This window comes from Galleria mellonella, unplaced genomic scaffold (genome assembly GCF_026898425.1).
Source record: "Galleria mellonella isolate WM207_F2 unplaced genomic scaffold, CSIRO_AGI_GalMel_v1 utg40, whole genome shotgun sequence".
NCBI classification, from domain to species: domain Eukaryota; kingdom Metazoa; phylum Arthropoda; class Insecta; order Lepidoptera; family Pyralidae; genus Galleria; species Galleria mellonella.
The window spans coordinates 3,576,324-3,601,055 of NW_026442094.1; the positions used below are offsets into that span (position 1 = coordinate 3,576,324).

Sequence of the window (24,732 nt, forward strand, 5' to 3'; positions counted from 1 at the left end):
TGTCGTATGGATAGTCGTAGCCACATCATAAATATCTGTTCACAGAGACCGGCTTTTTCATTTCACATAGATCATCTCAGATTATACACTCTGAATCGGCCAAAAGCACTTCAATTCGACCAAGTCGTTTCACCTAGACCAGAGGTTCCCAAACTTATTTTGTCTACTGCCCACTCTGAGAATAAATATTTTTTTACCGCCCCCATTTATTCACCTACTTAAAAACCACTATTACTTCAACATCAACAAATCACGCCCCAAACCTCTACACGACACCCCCATTTTTTTTCGAGATCTCTTACCGTCACCCTTTAGGCCTGCAGTGCCCACAAGGGACCTTATCGCCCATTTTGAAAAAGGCTGACCTAGACCAACTGGAAGAGTACAGTATTATCATATCTATAATATGATCAAAGGGAATGTAGATGCCGTACCGTACCCTGTTCGAGGTATTTAGCAAAATATTAATTTTAATGTACTTATTTTCTATTTTACTTTTAACTGTATCTATTGTAACTGTGTGGTTGCCAGCACGATAGTGCCGTTCGTTGGTCTAGACCAGTGATTCTCAACCACTGTGCCGCGGCACTTTTGTGTGCTCCAAATTTTAAAAGTGTGCCGCCAAATTTTGCATATATTTAAAATTTTTGTCATAAACTATTTATGCAGTGTGTTGTAGTAAGTAAATATTTTTTATCTTTTCCTTTGTGTGCCGCCAAATTTGGAAATTGTTAAATATGTGCCGCAACAAAAAAAAAAGGTTGAGAATCACTGGTCTAGACAGTACATTAATATACGCAATCTCTCTCGCTCTCATTATATTATACTAAGTACATTAAGTCAGCTTCGGAGCATTGATGTATAATAAAAGAAGTAAAGTATTAAAATAACCCATATTTATAATTTAATTATTTAATATTCTAATTTAAACGATTAATATTTGCTTTCCTCTCAGCGCCAATCTGTGTGAACAGACACTAAGGCCCGTACACAGAGCAGTTACTATTCTTAGTCTATGTAGGAAATTACAGCAATCACTTTATTACTTGTAGTAGTCTTTTTTAAAAATATATCTACTCAATAAAATTAAATAAAAATCGAATCACGTTGGCATATAATAAAATACCACCAGTTACTTATTTTATTATAATAATACAATAGGAAAATTTTTAGCCGCAACTTCATTGGAACGCGCGACGGGTCTGGGTCTTTTTTTACGCCTCTGCCTGCGATATCGGTATACATTGACGGGGTAACAGCCAGGGATGATAAATTACGATGAAACAGTTCAATCGACCTATCGTGCTGCATTCAACAGTAACACAATTATGATGGATGAATTTCTAGGGGGAATCGGGTGGAGGCCGACCTAATAGGGCATATTGCTAACCTCCATTACTAGGCAGGGAAAGGGGTTGTTAGCAATGGAGTTTGACGGCCCCATTGTTAGCAATATGCCCTATTAGGTCGACCACCACGTGGTTCTCCCTGAAAACCACGTACGTACGTACGACGTACGTGGCTAACTAACGTACTTCATCCTCATCTATCACCCTTCACTAGTGCTCCGCCAGCGTATCCCGTTAGCGCAGGCGGAGCACTAGTGAAAAAAACCTCCATTACTAACAATCCTTTCTTCTCCGACATGTCAGGGTTTCATCCCATGAAAATTATGCATGATAGCTTACTATATAACATTTTGCAAAACATTACAGATGTAACGGTATTCGCGGACAAAGGACATTTTATATCAGCGGGCAATATTTTTTATTTTCAGCTTGTTGTTGCAGAATGTGGTCCTGCGAGGGCAAAATCTCCACGCACGAGGACTAATTACTAAATGACATTTGTAGCAATTTAGGATATTAAATGAAACACAATCATAGAGAATCAGTATTCTTTTTACACATCAGTAACCTAATTCTTACATCTGACGCAAATATACTTAAAATATAATACGAATCTGACTCTTTCACTAAGTTATATTATTTGTAATAAAAATTTCTATTTGTGAGAATATTATAAATTGTTTCCCGATTTGTAAAATGAATAGTTAACGCTACTATAAACACAAAAGTGCGTCTTCTAAAAAAATGGAATTTATCACTTATTTTCTAATCTATTATTTATTTTATTATTAATATTTAAATACATATTACACAAATGTAATAATATTAATAAAATCTTTTCTGGCACAGAGAAAAGTGACCAATATTCTGTGCTGTTAAAAAAGAACAAGATGCAGCAAGTTCTTTGACGTATATACAAATTTAAAGGATTCCAAACCAACAGGATTTTAATTAGAAAATTATTTAAATAAATTCATCGTTTACGACTCGTATCTTTTATAAAATATTATGACGAAAACATAAATTATATAGCATTAATTAATGACGAAAATATTACCATATCTGTACATACATAAACAGTCCCGCACAGTAATCTTAACACTAAAACATTGCAACATTATAAAAAAAGACATCTATTATAGACTATGCATTAAAATTAATGTTTGACCGTCCTCACGCAGACTGATATACAAAGTAGAAAAAATATACATTGTAAACTTTACAACAATAAAATGGTTGCGTTTATGCATTTACTGTGTTTATGCGGAACATGCGATTGTTACACTTTGCATACAGTAACCAAAGATCTGAAGAACGGCATGTAGCTGTATTAGGACCTGCTTCATCACCGCGACTCTCTCTCAGAAGACGATGCAGGGAAATCTGTGAACAAATCAGACCATGTTATATACAATAGAAGACTATTAGGAAAAAAATAAAAAATAATAATTCTATAGTTTCATAAACAAAGTATATTTAAAAAAGTTTTTAATTTAGAATGCGGAGTTGAAAAGGGTTCAATATCTTTGATATATTTGACATTATTTTACCATATATGATTGCTTTACGCTTCAACATATTTGAAGGCAAAGAATTTTAGACCAGCTCCTGCTGGCCCACGTAGTTGTCACGGACTTCCCAGGATCAAAGATAAATAATATTTCTGGAGTTCATTATAGACAAATTATATTTAAAAGAAAATTTTTAATTTAGAATGTTGAATCATGTACATATTTTGTTCCACGAGTGAAAAACGACAACTTCTCACAAAATTAATTAGGAAGCAACAGAAGAATAAAACAGTTCAGATTTAGAACGTAATCACATAACATAGAAAAAATTTACATAATGAGATTTGCTCATTTTGAAAGTTGCTTTGTTTGATGTTTACCAGCGAAATACTAGCTTGACTATTTGATGGGCAAGCATTAAATAAATGTATTTGCTTCCTTCTTTTCCCGTGGATTTCGTAAGAAGCAACTAAGAGAATTTAATAGTCAAGAGATGGACAACAGCATTCCTCTTAAAACATCACCAAAAGCCTGTTTTACTACTTAAATTACTGTTGCCAACTCGCCGTCCAAGCGCGGCAAGTATTGAGAAAACACCCCAATAGAGGAGGCCCATTATTCAACAGTGGACAGTTCAGAGCTGATATGATGATGATAAAATCTATTTGCAAATATGTGTATAGTAGGTACAAAGACATACTGGTTATTCATTGAAGGACCTGTATAGATCCAACATGTTTTGCTATTATTAGCGTGCAAAATGTTCTTTCATGTACAGTGGCATTTTTAAGTGCTTTATTTTGTAAATATAGGACACTGTATGTTTATGTGCAAATTGACTACAAACTACTTTTAATATCACTGTCAAAAATAAAAACAACAAGTATATTTTTAAATTTTTGTATTTATCTGGAATTTAGTTATAGATTTTAGAGCCATACATATATTACTTTTTGCAATGAAGAGCTTTCATTGGCTAATGATAATGTATTGGCTATTTGTTTTGACTTTCTTATATGTAAAGTAATCATTAAAATTACGTAAATGAATGATGAGATGAGAGAGATGAATGTGAGTAGTGATGATGCCTTGTGAGTGGCGGTAAGAACCTTAGCTAGTGAGCAGCGCGATGTTGATCTCCTTGACCATCTTTACGCGGTGTAGCATCTTGGCGAGCGCGGCGCGGCTGAGCGGCTGCGTGGAGTACCACACGGGTGAGTCGGGCACGCATGACCGCTCCGGCTGCAGGTAGAACACGTCGTTGCGCGTGCGCACCGACTCCGGGCTGACAATAAATGAATGAATGAAATCTCTTTATCGTTCCCTTCAAAGAAAAAACATAAATATGTCAGTTTATAAAGTACAAATAGTAAAATCTATTTATCGATATGATCTAATGATCAGTCTCCCCAATCTATAGCTATCTATTTACCTCTGTTTCACTCATGTTTTTTGTAATGAAGTAGCATTGTCTGTACTTGCATGACTGTATTTTTACATGTATTAAAAAAATGGTATATGAAGTGAAACGGAGAATATGAAGGCATAATATCATAGGCTTCAGATAGTTACATTAGTTCATTGGTCTAAATATTTTCAGACGTTCCATCAAGTGGGTCATCCACTTGTCAGCTTATTATAAGTTGCATGAAAAAACCTGCATCCTTCAATATCGACATCGGATATCTATTTCGTAATCCTTCCATCCGTCAATGTTTCCATAGGCTCAAATCAAGACGGAACGACTTTTCTCATTTTAACATTGACACTTATTGTTTTTACGCTATTGTATTAAGAATGTGGGCTGCCAACCTTACTCCGCAAAATTATGCGCAGTACATGTATTTCGATTGCATTACGTAACTAATCTATTTATACGCCTATCTTCTTACTTATGACATCATATATTTTTATGCTACTGGAGATGGCAAACAAACTGACAACTGAAGCTACAAAAATAATCTTCTAACAATAGTTTCATTCATAATACTAATAAAACATTATTAACATACCATTTTGAAATATAAAATTCATATAATTTGACAGGACAGCGAAGTGGATTCTCTTCATTTTCTTGCTGTTCATATACTTTCTTTTTTCTTGAATTTGCTTCTGTAAAGTTATTTAATTAATGGTTAATTTCATTTTTTTAACGTTAGTTGGTTAACACACTAGCATTAAAAAAAAAAAAAACAAAATCAATATGTATATATATAAAACATCCATTGAGTACCCCATACTAGCTAACAACAGAAGTGTTGCGATAGTATGTGCTCAAAACATTTTTTCGACCCATTAGTGGAAACACTTTCACTGGGAGAAGCATGGATGATGCTAACAAATTATTTTTCACCCTGTATAGTCATCATAACTAATATAAATATCTATATACACTCACCTAGAGCTGACTGAGGGGGATAAAAACGCAAAAGCACATTCCTAGAACCAGGTATTTTAGCTTGACCCGGTTGATTTGGATTTCTCTTCCAATGTTTCATTATGTGTGAAAATGACAATTGCATATGTTCCTCTACCGTCTGAAACAATAATTTTATTATACATAAAAAGGAAAATATAATATTCTTGCAGTTCACTTTTCTACATATCCATTTTAAGTATAGACAGTAACTTTCTTTTAAATTTCGAATTTAGCATAAAAAAAAAAAAACAATATTTACAATAGGTTTATGTTTGACGTTCTTATGAATAAAAGATTTAAAAATACAACCGACTTAGAGACATTACACATTTAAAAATATAATCCATAGAAAGTTCACTTACCACCAAATTAAAATGTTTAGTGTTGAAAAACATAAGTGTGGAAAGCAAGACGTGCGGCGAGTGAGCCCCCAACTGTTTACTCTCCCATAGGTGCTCTTCCTCTACACGCGTTACTATATACTCTGTACAAACAAAATTAGTCATATTTATAATAACATAGATTGCATAATACGATTACATTTTTTATCTATATATCTATTTCAATGAGCGAAATATTTTTCTTTCTTTTTTTATGTTGCCATTTGTCGCTTTATACTCGTATGTTTTATAATTAAAATTGTTAATAAAGGTACATTGAAGAAATTTCTTTTATTATTTCTCAAAATAAACGGTTTTCGATTATAATAGAATTATTTAAACATTTTGTATCCAAGTAAATTTCATTTTAAACATGACTATTCTAAACAGTCATGTTTTTCTGACCGATTTGATTAGAATTGACAAAAACCCCACTATATGCTGCTATAAATTTCATTACACATATGATAAATTTTACAAATATATGAATTTGTGTAAACTACCAAATAGCATAAGAGCATAAAAATTAAAATAATTTATATACAAGTATTATTGAATAATATAACAAATAGTACAAAAAATACTTACGTGAATCATTATATAAAACTGAAAATTTTCTAGCAACTTCATCCAAACAATCTGTAAATTTCTCGTAATATGGATCTGTGAATATGTTGTCTATCCTACCATTCTCAAACAAATATTGTTGTATACCTGTAATGAAAATTAAAATAAATTTAAATAATAATAATAATAATAAAGCCTTTTATTTATTTCCATATTCCTAATATATATACAGTGTTGTTAGTATCTAATCTATTTTATATTTTTTCTTAATAACTAATTGTTAGTGTAATTTTTTCTTCGATTCTTGGATATGGACCCCTCTTTGGGTGAAGGCCTCCTCCATCTTTCTCCACAACTCTCTGTTTCTGCCTATCATAAACCAGTCTTTTCCTGTATATTCTAATATATCATCAGTCCACCGTCTTATTGGTCTACCAACGTTCCTCTTACCTCGTGGTCCTGTCCATTTCGTACTTTGAAACGTCCATCTATTATCAGTAAATCGTGAGATGTGACCCGCCCATTGCCATTTTATACGTAGAGCATGTGTGACTGCATCTGTTAATTTAGTTCTTTGTCTGATTTTTTCATTTTTAATTTTATGTATTTTTCTTAATCCTAATATACTTCTTTCCATAGCTCTTTGTGTTGTTGTAATTTTTTGTTTAACTTTCTTTGTAAAAATCCATGTTTGGCTAGCATATAATAAGCAAGGCAAAAGACAAGTGTCAAATACAATTTTTTTCATATTTATAGAATAATCTCCTTTTAAAATTTCTTTAAGGGACCAAAATTTTTTCCATGTTATGTTACATCTTCTTCCTATTTCTTCTTCGTTGTTTATTTTGTTAAATGATACTTGTTTACCCAAATATATGTACTTATCTACGTATTCTATGTTGTTTTCCCTTCTTTTAATTGGTATTTTTAAGCTGTTGGTCATTATTTTAGTTTTTGTAGTATTCATTTCTAAGCCTACTTTGAAACTTTCCTGATCTAGAGTATATATCAAATTCTCCAATTCTTTAGCTGTCTCAGCCAGTACAACAATATCATCTGCGAATCTAAGATGGCTTAAATAGCACCTATTTATTTTTATACCCTTATTTTTCCAGTTTAGGTTTTGGAAAATATTTTCTAATACAGCAATAAATAATTTAGGTGATAAAGGATCCCCCTGTCTAACTCCTCTTTCTATTTTTATTTTACTTCCTTTAGTTTCTAGTTTAACTTGACTATAATTATTTGAGTATATGTATATTAAAATATTTATGTATTTTTGATCTACATTAAATTGTTTCAGGGCAGTCCATAAAGAATTATGGCTAATGCTATCAAAGGCTTTATTATAATCTATAAATGCTAGGTATAAAGGTCTATTAAATTCATTGTATTTTTCTATTACTTGTTCTAATGTTTGTATATGGTCTATTGTGCTAAATCCTGAACGAAAACCGGCTTGTTCTATCGGTTGTGCTTTATCAATTTCTTTTGTTATTCGTCTTAATATTATAGATGAGAAGAGTTTGTATATACTCACAAGTAAGCTAATTGGCCTATAATTTGCTATATCTAATGGATTGCCCTTTTTATACAATAATATATCTGACATACACCATTGTTTTGGTACTATTTCAGTATCTAATATCATGTTGAAAAGCTGTGTAAGGTATTTAAGTAGAACAGGTGTGCTAATTTTCACAATTTCATTGCTTATTCTGTCTGGACCAGGGCTTTTATCAGATTTTAGTTGTTTTATTCTTTCATATATTTCATTTTCGTGTATTACATCGATAGTTTTTATTTTACTAGTGCACTTTATTTCTTGTTCTACTTTAAATTCTTCGTCCTTTTTTGTATAAAGTTCCTTATAAAAATTTGTTGCTTGGACTAATATATCGTCTCTGGATACTATTGTATTGGATTTGTTACCTAGCCTTTGTATCCATGTATTATGCAGGTTTAGTTCTTTAAAAGCTCGTTTAGTGCTTTTATATTTTTTAAAATTTTTCTTAATTATTTTTTGTCTATAATCACTATAGTCTTTCCTAATTGACTTTTTTGTTTCTTTATATATATATGTCTTTTGTTTTATTTTTTGTAAATGCCAATTCTGTTCTTCGTTTTATTAGGGACTTGGAATTTTCACTGAATATTTTATTTCTGTTCTCTTTAACTCTACTATTTGTATTGATCGTTGAACTATATAATATTGCTTCTTCTATTACATCATAGTAATTTTGGACATTTGTGATTCCTTCTATTTTTGCTTCAATACGAGAATTCAGACAGTTCCTGAAATTTGTTATCTCCATTTCTGTTTCGGGAATCCTTGGTATATTATTAAATTTAATTCTGCTTTTTTTCGGTAATATTAATTGTAAAGTTGTTCTTACAAGTCTGTGATCAGATGGAAATTCTATATTATTTATAACTTATAATCAGTTACTAGTTTTGGCATATTCGTCAATATAAAATCTATTTCATTTTTTACTTTTTCATCTGGTGATTGCCAAGTCCATTTTTTGGACGGTTTTTTCTTAAAAAATGTATTTGTTATCGATAGTTTATATTCGAGAGCGTATTCTATTAGTCGTTCGCCTTGTTTATTTCTTTTTCCGTATCCATATTTGCCCATAATGATGTTTTCTTCTTTCTTAGGATATCCTATTTTAGCATTAAAGTCTCCGATTACAATCAGTTTGTTATTAGTTAAAGTATGTGCTTTCTCAAGTTCTTTATAAAATTTTTCAATTTCTATTTCTGTACTACTCTCTGTTGGTGCATATACCTGAATTATTGATATATTCCAATCTTCGAATTTTAATTGAAGTAGCGCTATTCTTTCAGAGACACCAGTAAAACTAACTATTTGTTTTTCAATGATTTCTTTATTAAAAATCCAACTCCATATAAACCTTTTGATTGTCCAATATAACATAAAATATAATCTTGGTATTCTTCAATATTACAACCCACTTATAGCCCTATTATATCAAAGTTTATATTTCTGAGAGCATATGTTAGTTGTAAATCTTTCTATTGATGACAATGATTCACATTATATGTGCATATGTTTAGATATCTTCTTTTATCATTTTTTAATCTATTTCTTATGTTTATATTTGTAGATGAAGGGTGATGGTCTAATTTCCCACGAGGACCAATCGGCTTGGGAAATGTTTTGCTTGTATTAGTTTTATTAATATACGGTATACTGTTACGGTGACTGATGACTTTATATTTTCTTTAAATGCAGAGTTGTAAGATGTAAAAGAGTTACTTCTTCCTCTCATTACGTCATATGCATTTATTTTGTTTGTTTTGGACGCGACGTACTGCTTTCGTTGTTGGGGCTTTGGAGAAGTTGATATTTCCCTTTTCCTTTTTTCTACAGAGAATGACTTTTCTTTAATAATCAGTTTATCATATTTTATAACTGCATAGTTTCCTTTGTTCCTTTCATCGGAAAGTTTCTTTTGTAATTCTTTCCTTGTATCAAGAACCTCCTTGGGGTAGTCATCAGAAACATATGCATCTTTAAGTTTCTTTTTATCATCATTATTTCATTTTTAATCCAACCATTGACAAATGAAATCAATATCGGTCTTGTTTTCGGATTATTTATATCTTTCTTGCCAAGTCGATAGATAGCATCTATATCTCTATGTTCTAGGCCGATATTTAAATCATTCCCTAATTTTTGTTTAATTAAATCCATGAGATCAGTTACAGTTTTTTCGTTCTCTTTAATTCCATAAATAATAAGATTATTTTTTCTTTTATATTTTTCTAAGTTAGAAATTTTTTCCTTCAAGATTTTATTTTCTAGCTTCAATTTTTCTATATCGTGCGTAAAAGGTATTAATTTTTCATCTAATTGCGAAATAATTTCTTTTGTTTGATTTGCCATTTCGATTTTCATTCGAGTAAAAAGATCTTCGAAATTATCCATAATATTATTGTTATCTGTTTGTAAATGGATAAAAATTTATATTTGTTATGGCAACACTAAGTATATCACCTCTAGTAACACTGACGAATGTCAGGTATAATAGGTTGGTATTATGTGACACTTCAAAATAATTATTTCTAACCTCAAATTTTGCAGTTTTGTTACATTAGATTCCTTCTGTTATTTTCTGTTTTCTTTGAAATATTCACTTCAATAGATAAACAAAACACTATATTCTTCTTTAACAGTATTTTTAATGTATATATGAACAGCACGTGTTGCGTCGATGACAGCTCACCACAGAATAAATTTAAATAGGATCTTTTTATTCCTATATCATCATCAGGCCTATGACCTAGGTATATATGGATAAAAATGGACTAAACTATCCCTATCCAAGTATATCAAAAAAGCGAAATTGTGAAAGTAAAGAAACAATATTGCCAACAGTTGAATTTTTGTAGAATTCTAATAAATCCACATAGGGGGGAGAAGGGATTGTTAGTAATGGGGATTGAATTGCTAGCAAAACAATATTGCATCATGATTAATTGAATCTTGGGTAGAATTCTAATAAGTCCACATAAGGCTTTCAGAAAATAATTACTGATCAAAGCAGAAGCAGACGGATACTACTTGTAGAGTTATATGTCAATTTTTATACAAACCCAACGCCCCAGATGACAATTAAAAAATGAATTCAGAATTAATTCTCCGGAACATTTAAAAACCGAGTAAATATATTTAACAAAAAAAGTAAATAAAAAAACTTAGGAATAACCAAAATATAAAATTAGTCGTAGTAAACTTTGTTGGAAAAAAATTATGTACATAAAAATTTTAGAAATGTTATGACTTTTATAAAAGTAAAAATTAAAACATACCTAAGACCAAATAGTATATTGTATCTGGTGCATACTCGCTGCCGTTCGGTTTCCGCACCTCCTTAACGAACAGACACAGCGAGTAGTTCAATTCATCCGCCGTTAGCTGCAGTATTTCTGACTTGAAAGGTTTCCGCCGTATGGAGCTCTTCTCTATTTCCGCATTCTTTGTCATCACCCATTGTTTCCATGCATTCACTCCAAACGTGTACTACAAAAATATTACAATTGTTAAATATTATATTTAAATATTGAGTGCGAAAGTTGTTTGTCTTATTATGCTAATAGAAATAATAGTATTTATACTGTCATTTAACAAAAATCTTAAAAAAAAATAATAACAATGGTTGAGGGATGGGCAGCAGTGTCGATCTTAAAACATCATCAAAGCCTAACTGCGGTTGCCAACTCGTCTGCCGTCTAATTTCCAAAATGGAAAAGACTAGTTGACGGCTGATATAAATACTGTCACTTAATGTTCCATTGTGCACGCGCCGATCTTTCATTCGCGTAATAAGGCCACAATGTACTTTTTCTCAAACATGCTTGGAAATGTGAACATTATTTTGAAAAGACAATTGACTACTGATATGATGAAAATCCATATCTGTCGTGTTTTGTGGCCAGATAAATTACTATGTAAACTCAAATCTGTCCTATAATTTAAAAATGGAATATACATGCTAACCGATCTTTCAAATAAAGCTATTTATTCGTGTGAAAAATTATTAGTTCGTCATTAAACTTTTTAAAGTTTTTTTTGCAGAATGTACTTAGGCATTGATGGACTCACGTATACGACGCTCCACATTTGCACGCGAACAGTCGGAGTTAATTACTATTTCAGCAAAAAAAAAAAAAAACAATTAATGTGGCAAATTAGCTTAAATCTGTATTTAGTACAAACTACAAGAGAACGATAGCGAACGGGACCGACCTTTAAGCACATGTTGGCGTCGGGCTTCTCGGCAGGCTCGCGGGGTGGGTCGGGCTGCGGCGGCGGCGCGGGCTCGGCGCGGCGCCGCTTGGAGGTGCGCGTGGGGCGCGCGGCGGCGGCGGGCGCGGGCCGCTTGCGGGCCGCCGCGCCCGCGCCCACCACGCCCGCCACGCCCGCCACGCCCGCCACGCCCGCCACGCCCGCCGCCGACGACGCGCGCAGCGCCGCCACCGCGCGCTGCTGCTCTAGCACCATCATGTGGTGGTGGTGCATGCCCTCGCCTTCTAGACCTGGTCGAATATATTACATACAGTAATCGCACCTTTTAAAAAGCATAAAAGTTTAAGGGGGGAGGGGAACGCTAGTATTGAAATCTTATTGTTCCATTGCTAAATAGATCACGAGACACGCTTTGCCTAGTGTGGGGTCATAGTTATATTGTACTACAGGCTAATTTTGTTTAAGGAAATAAAGTTATTATAAGATATACAATCTTGTCAAATCGATCACCACGAAGTCCCCCCCCCCCTCCAGAAACCGATCGTGATTAATTCCTGAAGAATTCATTGCAATAGGCCATCTGATCTGATTTTATCTTCATCTACCAGTGAATAACACAGGTACCTCGCCAATGTACTAATCTCGCCAACTACTAATTTATTTTCATCACATAAAAAAAGTTACTACTGAAATTGAACATTATTATGTTTCCCATATTCACACCTCCAACGAGGTTGAAAATTGTTTTCTCGTTTTTAAAACCATGTTTCATTGAGTAAATAATTAACGTTAAAACATTATTCAGGACTCAGAAATAGCAACGTATTCTATGATATTCACAGTGTTAATTCACATCTATAGACAATAATCATTACTTTCGATTAAGTGGGTTGTCATCTCGTTAAATATTTTATTATATAGACTTATAAAAAAAAAAAAAATCTAATACTTACCAGGCATGCCTGGATGTGAACTGGGTGTAATAGTGTTAGCAGTCATAGCAGACTCCAAATCTACAGGTTGGTCTTCATACTCTGTGGCCATCTTCAGCGCCATTTGCAGCATATCTTCTCCGAATGCATTATTGCCATCCATGCCTGCCACCGGACTGAAGCTTTCCTCTATAAAATATTATTAATATAAGTGAACATAATTACGATGATCAATTTTTTTAAATTACATATTGTTAATCTTTACAATCTGTATCATTCTTTTGGGGGAAGAATAGAGTTTTCATCAATTCATTTCAGCAAATAAATATTCACATATAAATCTCAGTCTCCAAGACATAAGGAACATTTCTGAGTCACCTACTGCTACTGACTCCCTGTAATACATTTAAGCCTTATTTATTGAAGTTTACACTAAGTTGTAAGCAGTCATCTCTTAAGGACCTTTAATTTCCCATTAGTTGAGATATTAGTTAGTGCTTATTTTCCACCATTGTACAAAAAAAAAGAGCAATTATTTCAAGTTTAGTCAAGCTAGCATGGTAGGTACCATTATCATCATCTGTGTCTGAATCACTCTGATCCTTCTTCTTGTCACCAGCTACCATTTCCGCCATCATCAACAGCTCCGCTTCGAATGGATCCGTTGGCATCTTGTCGTGGATTTTGTTTATTTCTTTCATGATGCCCTTAGCCGAATTCCGGGTGGTAGGAATGAATACAGGAGTGGGTATCGGTAGAGGTATTGGCACCGGTACTGGGAACGGTAATGACCACATAGCGCACGGCACCGGTACGTATATTGGAACAGGTATCGGGATTAGTACCCTCCTCTCTAGACTCGGGTCTGTTTGACATTCCTTCGTGCAAGGATGAGGACGGCATGACACTCCTTTAGACACCATCATTGGTTTCGACATCGTACCCTTATTCGCCACCTCTTGAGGGGGGAGAGTTTTCACTATAACGTGATTATAAATTTTGGGAGGCGGCGGTGGCGGGGGCGTAGGGGGCTTGGGAGGCGGAGGAGGTGTTTTGGGGACTTGTGGGGGCTCGGGCTCAGGCGGCGGCGGCGGCTGTGCGAGCCGCTTGGATTTGGCGCGCGTCATTGACGGCATCAGAGGAGGCGGGCCCGCTAATGATTGGACATTTGAAATTACTGGCAAACTTGTCCGCTGTTGTCCTTTAGGCATTGCTGTAAAGTAATAATGTATTAAATGAACCTGTTAGTATCATAGTAAAATCTGTATTCTGTGCTTTAAATAATACCTAATAAAGATTAATTCAATCCCATAAATGCGTATATAATTCACAAACATAGTCATTTAGTACAAGACCTGTATATCAATCATCATCATCATCATCATCTCAGCCATTATTTCTTTACTGTTGAACATAGACCTCCTCCATACACTGCCATAATGAACGATCCTGAGACACCTGCACCCACTGACTCCCTGCAATGCATTCGAAGTCGTCACTCCATCTAATAGGGGGGCCCTACACTGTGTTTGTCCGTACGGGGTCGCCACTCAAGAACCTTTCTTTGCAATCGGTCGTCAGTTTTTCGAGCTATATCACCATCTTATTACCACTTCAATTTGCATATCCTTGTATTTATCCTGAATATCAATAAACATAGCATAGATAAAATAGATGAGTATCAATATTCAGTTGAAGATAGAAAGCCAGTCAGTTGATTAAAACGAAAGACATTGTCATACGTCTGCTATAATATAAATATATAAAATGGTATACCGTTATTTTTATTAGACGCCGTGTAAGTACGTCGCGGCGCGCCCGTTGGCACGGCCTTAGCTTGATCTATCTGTTCGCCGGGTAGCAATGGTGGTGCATGTTTAGAATACTGACTCTACAACAAATAAAGATGACATTTATAATATAAATATGCCATTTACAAATGACTTTCATTTACAAAATCAAAAGTTATTGTAATAACTACATTTTAAAAGACTTCTTAAAATAAGGTTGTTCCGAATTCGGTTGTATATTTATATTTGCTACTTCATAACTGTCTTTTATAAATCGATTGGAAAATTCTTTTACTACTTTTAATGACTATAAATTAAAACAATATTATTTTATATAGTAATTATTATAATTATGAAATGACGTATCATAAGGGTTTGTAACAGATGTATATGAATAAAGATGTTTTGATTGATTAAATAGATAAATAAGACTCGAATAACTAACTAGATACAGAATATATTCCTCTGAATTGGTAACTGTAATCCTATATGCAACATATACTACGCATCAAACAGGTTATTATCTTGTTTGCCATTGCTATATGCATATTTTACCATTTATGTAATTAAATAAATTCAAATTAAGAATATACTTGAAAGAAAGAGATGAAACATTAGCTAAAATTATAACTATAGATAAGTATTATGTGCATAGATAGAAAATATTTTTTTCTATATTACTAGGAATGGTATACCAAAGACAAATTGGCTCCACCACTAGTGGCGCTTATCATTATTCTGGCTTAAAAAAGAAATCACAAATTTCGAATAATACCATACCTGGAATGTCATGACGCACTGATAAGTACAGAAGTTTCGAACAGTGGCATCCGACATTGTCAAGTGGTATTGCGCCATTGAGGTTCGTTTGCACATATCACATTTCGTCCTGAAAGTGTATGTGATGATAAATAAGAAATAAACATGCTCAGAATTATCATTACTGTTTGTTAATGTGTTTCAAATATATTAAAATGGAATTCACTTTTCGTACCTTCATCTCATCTACTTATTTTTATTTGTTTAATAAGTTATACTATTATGGTAAAAAAGAGAGAAAATGATATTGTTATTGAAAGAAACACATATTGGGTAAGATATAAATTATAATTATTTCACTAGACATATCTCACGGGTGCTCCTGCGTAAATATATAAAGTATCATATGTGATAAATTAGGATATAATCTACCTATGTTTAATACATTTTTTTCATTGAAGTCTGTTCAATAACTTTTGTGTGAAAGAATAACAAACATTCATCCATTGATCGTCATAAACTTAGCATTAATTATATTAATACGACAGCATTACAATTGGATCAAAATAACAATACAAAAAAAAAAAAGAAACTGTATCACATACATATTACAATCTTACCTTCTAGAAGATACAGCATTTACGGAGACCTGATAAAGATTTAAGCAGTTCAGTGAGCACATCATAACAGCCTGACCAGTGGCCTGTACACGCCTGATCATATCGAAATTGTACTTCTTCACTTTGCACCAGTTGCATGGCACTATATGTCGAGTATTACTTATGTACACGTTCATGCAAGACTTGGAACAAAAACAATTAGGTGTGTTGGCATCGTAGATAGTGAAGCACTTGCTTTGCTTGCGCTCGAAGTATTTTTTACACCAGCGACATTGATCTGCAACATATCATTCATCTATACTATATTTTTTGTATGTTTATTTCCTTATTTGTATAATTAAACTCAAAACTGCTTAACTGATTTTAAAAATTCTTTCACCTATAGAAAGCTACATTATCACAGAGTAAAATAAGCTATATATAATTTTCAAAATTGTGATAACACCAGTTTTTTTGTTTTATAAACTAAACTACTGAACAATTTTGATAATTTTTTTATGGGATTAAACTGTAAATATATCTTTTAAATCGGTTTATAACTGACAGAGAATTGAGAATTCTTTTTAAAATTAATTGAAAATTAGAGATCCTTGTGAAACATATAATTATGTAATCCATATTAAAAATTTAGCATATTAAAACTAATATAAAATACTAATTTATCCTTCTTTGTACCCATGCAAAGACAGGGCTAACTGCTAGTTATGTAATACTTATTTATTTACTCATTTGTATATATATATTCTAATGCATACAAATGACATGAATGGCATTTTCTACCCAACAAGCATTGTGTTAAACAGAAAGAATAATTGGCAGTGCATTGGACTAAAAAATTTATTTATAAATAAATATAATATTATCAGGTTTTATTTAGTAACATGTCCCATAATTCAAGGAAGAACTAACAAAATTACCTGGAAAAATATTGTTGACAAATTTGAAAGCTGCAAAACATGGATCCGAGCAGAGCCGTTGCGTTACATTATCATTAATTTCCACTTCAATAGATGTACCCTTTTCTAACGAACATACCGCACATTTCGCCCAAACTATCTGGGGTGTTGAGTTCTTATTCATCTGGTCAAACTTCTCCATACAAATTTGAGAGCAGAAGTCTTTAAATTGACCTTTATCACCAACTGGCGCCAGAAAACCTTGGTGCCCCGAGGATATATCTCTCTGACAATAACAGCATATTTTTAAACCCTTCTTAAATTCTTCTAAGCACCCAGAGTTACAAAATTGTCGGATATCATATCCAAATCTCACACAATACTTTCCTAAGCTTGTATGTTGGACTGCATTTTTGCAATTAGCACACCTAGATCCAATTTTATTTTGATATCTTCCTAAACAAATTTCATCACAAAAGTCCATAGTCTCCCAAGTGACTATTTTCTCATCCACATCCAGTATTAATGAGCAATGAACACATTTGCGTATGAATGTACGTTCTCTTTCTTCTCTAGCAGCTTGTACCATGCCTGGAGTTTTTGCCTGAATTTTATAAGCTTCATCTAAATATTTGTCTGTTGCATTACTAATAACTTTCAATTTTAACAAAGGTGGATTCGACTGGGCTTGCTGTTGCTGCTGCTGTTGAGACTTGCGTGGAAATCTTTTATTTTTTACTGCATACCTAAAATTCTCGGCGACATTTAATGTCTTGATACATTTGCATTCACAGATTAATTCTTGCTGGCCATATTTTATCATAGAATAGGAACACTTTTTGTCTTCATTACAAACAGTGCAATTACCATCTACAGGTTCTATTTCAGTCACTACAATTTTTCGTCTCTTAAATGCATATTTATCCTTTTCATCTGCCATCATACTTTCTAAGCAAGCCATCGAGCAATAGTGAGTGTCTTCACCATCGTAGTTATAATAAAAATAACAAATTTTCTTTTCTTCACACTCTGAGCAAGTTAATACTTTTGAGATTATCTCCTCTATTAGATATTTTTTATGAGTAATTGTATATTGTCCCGGATGTTCTGTTTGAAAGTTTTTAATACATTGGTCATTGCAAATATAATTTCTGTTATTTTCCTTAATATCGAAGCGAAAAGAGCAGGGTTGTTCTCTTTGACATTGCACACATGTTGCATCAACGGGGCTAATCTCTTGAATGCTATTTGGTATCATACTATCCATTTCCATTGTTTCTTCCGATTCATTTTCTTTTTCTGAAATCAGAAACAAAAAAAATATATGATACTTATTAATATAATTATTACTAGAGTAAGCTTTGTGTATATGTTTATTTAATATAAACCACAGTTTTTTTTTTATTAAAAAGTGCCTGAAGGCATAAAATGGAAGGTATGACAATGCGAGCAAATTTTTTTGGTGTAACAGGAGTTGATTGACAGATTATGGTAATATTTTAGTAATTTTTTTTTCTATCTACCTGTAATTAGCCCTTTTTAGCCATAATCAAATGTTGTCGTTTAATAAATGAGAAAGTACTATTTAAAACTGTTAAAAAAGTGAAACATAACATTGCAGAAGTGTCAATGGATCATACATAATATGTACAGTTATTACCACCACTACCATTCTCTTGCGACGCATCCTCTGCAGTTGTATCAAGATCCATTTGTTCAAGATCTGCATTTTCACTGTTGACTGCTGCCTCTTTGCTTGCTTTGTCATCAATATCCATAGCTTCATTTTCTTGTTTGGGTACTGCTAGGGCTGGTAAAAGAATTATAATTTTCAAAAAAAGATGTATGAAACGTTGTTTTTATGTATATCGTAATAGGAGATGATTTTATAGTCACAATATATTAAAAAATAAAATATATGCAATTGTATAGACATTTTTAATTTTTCGTTAATGATAATGTGATAATAGTACTGTGGAATGGCATGATCTTTCCATAGATGACAAAATAATGAAATTGAAAATTCGAAATTGGCGAGTTGGGAGAGAAAATAGGGTAGTTCTATGATAAATTATAAAGGAGTTCAATAGGTTTATCAATTAATCATTACATATATTATAATTAACCTATAAAAGAATGAATAATCATTATATCAGCTGCTAACGAAATGCTTTCTTACTGTACTGGATTGACTGGAAGAGATCTCTGTCAGAGATAAGTCCACCTTGCTCACAACTTGTAAATATGTGAACTGAAATGTAAAGAGACTTATATCAATATTAAATTAGTTTACCTTCAGCCTGTTTTCTTTTTTCAGCCAAAACTTTCTCCGCTTCTGCTTTATCAGCCTCAGATATTTCCCTCTCCGTGTCAGGCAATAAACATACCTCTTCATCAGCTCCCGGCTCGTCCGTTAGTTCTGTTACGCCACTTTCATCAAGAGGAGGATCTTCTGGAAGCATGTTTATAATGATTTTTTTAACAGACATATTGTTATGTATTATGTGTAATTCACATAATGTCACATTTTATGTGTAATAAAATTTTAAGCCAGCTCTCCTTTCTCATCTTCAGGATTAAATTGCCACTAGAATATTGTGAAACAGTTTACTTTTCTATGATGTGTGTAAACATCTGTGCAAAAAATATTATTGATTTAGGTTGCACTTTGAATGTCCTAGCCTGATAGGCCCCAAAATAAAATAATAATAATAACTGACCCTGATGTTGTTCATCATTGTCACCATCAAAATCTGCATTGTGATCATCATCATCTTCAACAGCTGTTGAACATTCAGCTTGCGATGTAGTTGCAGCTTCTGTGTCAGATCTGCTGTCTTTCAGCAATGCATCGAATGGATCTAATGCCTGGAAATTCATTTACAATTGCATTAATTGTCAAATTCTTTCAACACATACATATGACAAAAATCTGCAGAAATATTGACTTGGATCAGACGATTTGTACAGGGTCATATTTTTTTTATATATAAATGCCACATAATTAAACCAATCCTCAAGGTAGGATACCTTGTTTTTTTTATACAACTTAGAATGGCAAACAAACGCCGACCTGGTGGAAAATGGTACCCATTGCCTAAAGACATGAGCAGTACCATGTAAATAACAGAGTATGCTGTTTAGCCCATGATACCCACCATGCATTGCCATTTCTGAGGACTCAGGTGTTATTCCTCTGTACCCTGTAAATTCACTGCCATATCCTACCCTTCAAACCGAAATACAGCCATGTAAACACAACTGTTTCATAGTAGAAACACAAATGGGATAGAAGTGCCCAAGCAAACGACTTTTGTACAAAGTCTCCCTCTGGTGATACCTTGTGTCTTGAAGAATCAGGTAACAAATATTTGATGAGACAACCCATCCAGAGCTGGAGATAAATAAAAAAAAACATTGTTTCCTATATTAGCCCAGTCACAAATCAAACCTAGGACCTTTATGCAAAATAAAAACTCATAATATCAGCCTGTAACTCTTAACCATTGAACATAGCCTCAGCTTGAAAGTTTTGCCAGTAGTTGTCATGCTTAGCAGGCAGATTGGTAACTACAGTTAGGCTTTAGAGATGTTTTAAAATGGATGCTGTTGCCCATTCCTCACCCTCCCTAGTAGTCCCTTACAACATCCACAAGAAAGGAAGGGATGGCTATTCTATGCCGGGACCACATGGTTGTAAAAAATAACAAGTGTTCATGTTTAATATGATAAGGTTAGCATATTTTATAACTAAAAGTACATTATGTGGTTCAAGCCCTTTGAAGCTAGTAATCAATTTTAGCCATTATTAGCAGATATTTGACAGACACAATATGTCAATCAAATATCTACCAGTACAAGAATACTATTGGTATTTTTACTTATAACTGTGATTCAACAACAATAAAATTTACCTGGGAATGATCTTCTACTGATTCGTCCATAGATACATTAGGAGCATGTTCAAATTCTGGTTTTCCAACCTCATTATCATTTTTCTCTTCTTTTTCCTGACAACTTTCTACATTTTCCTCTATCATAGATTCCTGACTAATAGCATCTTGACTATTTGACTCTTCTTTTAACTTATCTGCAATGTCCTCAGGTTTTTCTCGGGTATCAGCTGTGCCCTCGTATTCCTTTTCCTCATGTGTTTTCTCTGTTTTAATAAGATTTAATCATATATTTTCTATTATCTTCTTTAAAAGAAATTAAAATTAATTATAGATAATGATTATTAGAAATTATTTTACCATTCTTTTGTAATAATTTAGAACTAATTCAAGATAATATAAGAAAATATCCAAGATTAAATGAGACACACTGATAGCTAGGGTTCTGGCAAACCATTTTGAAATTAATTTTAAGAATGAAGATATTATGTCATTGCTAATGACAAACTAATGATTATACTAGCGTTCATTAAATGTTAAGATTTTTTATCTACATGAAGTTTTCTAATAGATGATGAGACTTAATTATGTGCCATTTAATAAGACTAGGGAAGTTGATAAAGAGGCTTCAATGATAATAATAATAATTAATAATAAATAATAATAATTAAGTTGATAAAGATAAATTTTACTCTTTCCTATACAAATAATTATATTTTGTAAGCAACACAATTTCAAATCTTTCCAGTAAAGAATACTTAAACTTACAAATTTTTTTTTACTTTTACAAGTAAACAATTATGTGACTTAACAACAGAGGTCTGTTCATTAGGTGAATTTTAAAATTATTGACAGAATACTGTATTACTTTTTTTTTTATGTGAAGAAGGTCTTTTACTTTTTCATATTGTGAAATTTATGTAGCTACCCACTTTTTTACTAAAGGTCTCATGATTGAACATAATATTATCTACCTTTTAAAATTCATAAGATTAGGTATAAATTTCACTTTCAAATTGAATTAATTGTCAATTATCTCTAAATTAGGATTACATCTATAACTTGGGATAGTTCCCAGTAAGTAATTTTGATTATGGGCCTGACATTATGACACTGTACAAAATGAACTGCATCTCTCATGTTTCTGCCACCAAGCAGCTATGCTTGCATGGCTATGTTGTGGTTTGAAGGGATTTGGCAGTAAATGAATTGTAACCTATAAAAGGTACTGTGCATTCTGAGATGTTCATAGTTAATATATTACATACAAAATAGAAATAATATATTTGTATATTGGCCAATCTATTTAAACATTATATATGTAGAAAATTTTGATACAAATTAATAATTTAATTTGTAAATTAAATAGTTCAAATATAATAATTTTCTTACTTTTTAATTGTATAGTAGTATTCTGGCCCAGTAGTATATTATCCTAACATATATAAACAGTAAAGGCTGTAATTTTATATCTATCACCAAAGGCTTTGTTTAAATTTCCATATCAGTTTTAAATAATGATCAACAATGATATCACTATGACAATGGTTGATTCACTCTTTGCCAAATTAAGTTTTGCTACGTTCAGTGAAATGTGACAATATCATGTATACAAAAAAGCATTCATTGAGAAATGCCTCTGATTATCCCATTATGAATTATAGATATAAGTATAATTATTGTTTATAAATAATTGAAGACCATATTATAAATATGTGTAACAAAGTTTAAAACCAATTTAACTAATTTAAAAGCAGATGGAAAAATTAAACAACATACCACTGTCTTTGGGATCTTCTTGGCTATCATGATCAGACTCTGTATCATCTGTCCTAGTTCGGTTCAACTCATTGTCCTTAACATTATCACTATCACTTGCAAGATCCACATGATTTTGAAGTTCACTTTCCCTAATTTCACAGTTTTCTGTTGCACTAGATTTTGTATTCAATTCACTATCAGTTTTTACATTATTATCAGCTACTTCATCAGTTTCAGTTTTCTCGCTTGGCGATTTCAGCATAGTGTTAATATCTGTAGGCTTATCATCTGTCGCTGTGTAGCCAGAGGCTTCAATCACAGCCTCTTTTGAATTTTCAATTATCGGCTCCTTATCATCCATAATTCCAATTTAATTGGAATTCACCATTGGTTATAAAAAAGCGAAGTACACCTAAAAACAACATTGAAAAATTATTAGACTATCATACAATATTGACGACGCCGGCGGTACAATTTTTAGGTTATACTAGTCAGGGATAAAATTTATTTTTATTGACAAATTGATTATACTTAGAGACTAATTATATACATCAAATCTATTCTCACATACATATTTTGCTTTAAGATAAAGCTGAATCTAAAATATAAACTTAAATGTAAAGCAAAAGACGCTAAATATGTATAGGTTTTATCCCGCGCTAATTTCATTCTCCGATTTGAAGTTATTCAAAATTAAAATGTAAATTTTTAACAACTAGGATATTCAATACTTTCTATAAACTATTTATGAGGCAACTATTGAACTAATATTAATGAAAATCAAAAAAATCAAGGATGTCAAATAGTTCCTTTGTAATGAACAACATAAATTCACAGTCTAGTCAGTACGTTTCTATGTACAAACAATTAATACAAGAAATTTTCTTTATTCAAAATAATATTGCACTTTATTTACGTGTTTACTTACATATATTAAATAATTTTACAAATTACTACACTTGAAAGAACAACAAACGACCACCATTTTGGAATTAACCTGCCAGCCCCCCCCTGCAAATTGGTTGCGGATGTTCATAACAGCCACCTTACTCAGCCTTTTATAAATAAAATAAGTTATTTTATTATTGTATTAACTTATTTGGAATGGCAATTCTAATAAAATAAAATTTATTTCTATTATGATGAAGTACTGAAAATCACATCAAAGTTCAGATTTGTTAAAAAGTCATTTATTTTTTTTAAAGTCATTTTATAGTGATGTTGGTAACAAAGTGACGCTTCAGGATTTCAATAGTGTTGCTATTAATACCGTAATTATCCCATAAATGATCATGAATTGTGTAAGAACGCTTCGATACATTATACTACGTTTATATTTGTAGTAATATAAAGCTAAGCTGTAATTTAAAGCAAAGATGAATGATCAATTCCGTCTGCTTTATCATGCAAGTAACAATCACTATTATCATATTCCTATTATCATCGCCTCTCCTCTTAAGAGGTTTTGCCAGTAGTTGTCACGTTTGGCTGACGGGATGGCAACCGCAGTTAGGCTTTAAAAATGTTGAAGAGGGATGCTGCTGCTAACCATTCCTCGCTTTCCGTTAGTCGATTCTTACGGCACCCACGGGAAAGGAAAGAATGGCCTATTCTATGCCGGGACCACACGGCAAGTAGCAATATTAAACGTAAAATAAAATAAAGCCTGAAGTGGAAACAGATTAATCTTCTTATTTGATACTAAATTAAATTAGTTAATTTATTTATTAATCTAACCAGATTATGCAGTTTTTACATTTATACCGAAGCTTTGCGAAATGTGATCATCAACATATCAGCTGTTAATTGTCTACTATTAAACACAGGCCTCCCATTTGGAGGGTTCTCCTAGTAGTTGCCATACTAGTAGACGAGTTGGTAATGGCAATGGCTATAAAGAGGGACGCTGTTTACCATCCATCTACTTTTAAATTCTCCTAATCTATTCGTATCGTAATGACACCACGGCTAATGAAGTGGTGACCCATTTTATAACGGAACCACACGGCAAGTGTGGCAAAGCCGAATGATTTGTATTTTTTTTTTAATTCTATATTTTCCATCATAATTAATTATTCA

At 32.6% G+C, this 24,732-nt stretch overlaps 1 protein-coding gene across 3 annotated transcripts; it reads right to left on the reverse strand.

Annotated features, from left to right (window-relative positions):
* Window positions 1–1,883: 1,883 nt before the first annotated feature.
* LOC113520260 (zinc finger MYM-type protein 4) lies at window positions 1,884–23,877 on the reverse strand. 3 transcript variants are annotated; one of them, XM_052898050.1, is made up of 20 exons: window positions 23,582–23,877; window positions 22,672–23,065; window positions 20,914–21,158; window positions 19,720–19,867; window positions 19,293–19,448; window positions 18,660–18,809; window positions 17,021–18,298; window positions 16,104–16,380; window positions 15,505–15,613; window positions 14,711–14,825; window positions 13,503–14,147; window positions 12,956–13,123; window positions 12,003–12,292; window positions 11,066–11,276; window positions 6,248–6,373; window positions 5,642–5,763; window positions 5,259–5,397; window positions 4,873–4,972; window positions 3,970–4,145; window positions 1,884–2,732 (listed from the first exon to the last, which is right to left on the reverse strand). In XM_052898050.1, exons 2-19 carry the CDS (start codon window positions 23,012–23,014, stop codon window positions 3,971–3,973), a joined length of 4,797 nt encoding a protein of 1,598 aa, XP_052754010.1. In that variant the 5' UTR covers window positions 23,015–23,065; window positions 23,582–23,877; the 3' UTR covers window positions 1,884–2,732; window position 3,970. The 3 variants fall into 3 exon arrangements, with proteins under 3 accessions (XP_052754010.1, XP_052754011.1, XP_052754009.1); XM_052898051.1 differs by having other exon boundaries at window positions 18,669–18,809; window positions 19,293–19,451; XM_052898049.1 differs by having other exon boundaries at window positions 19,293–19,451.
* Window positions 23,878–24,732: the final 855 nt, after the last annotated feature.

Excerpts from the sequence above, each read along its gene's own strand:
- LOC113520260 (XM_052898049.1), bottom strand. The coding sequence starts at position 23,014 with ATGGATGATAAGGAGCCGATAATTGAAAATTCAAAAGAGGCTGTGATT. Across the intron at positions 19,868-20,913 it reads CAGTAGAAGATCATTCCCAG|GCATTAGATCCATTCGATGC; the intron begins GTAAATTTTATT and ends ATGAATTTCCAG. Across the intron at positions 16,381-17,020 it reads TGTCAACAATATTTTTCCAG|ATCAATGTCGCTGGTGTAAA; the intron begins GTAATTTTGTTA and ends GATATGTTGCAG.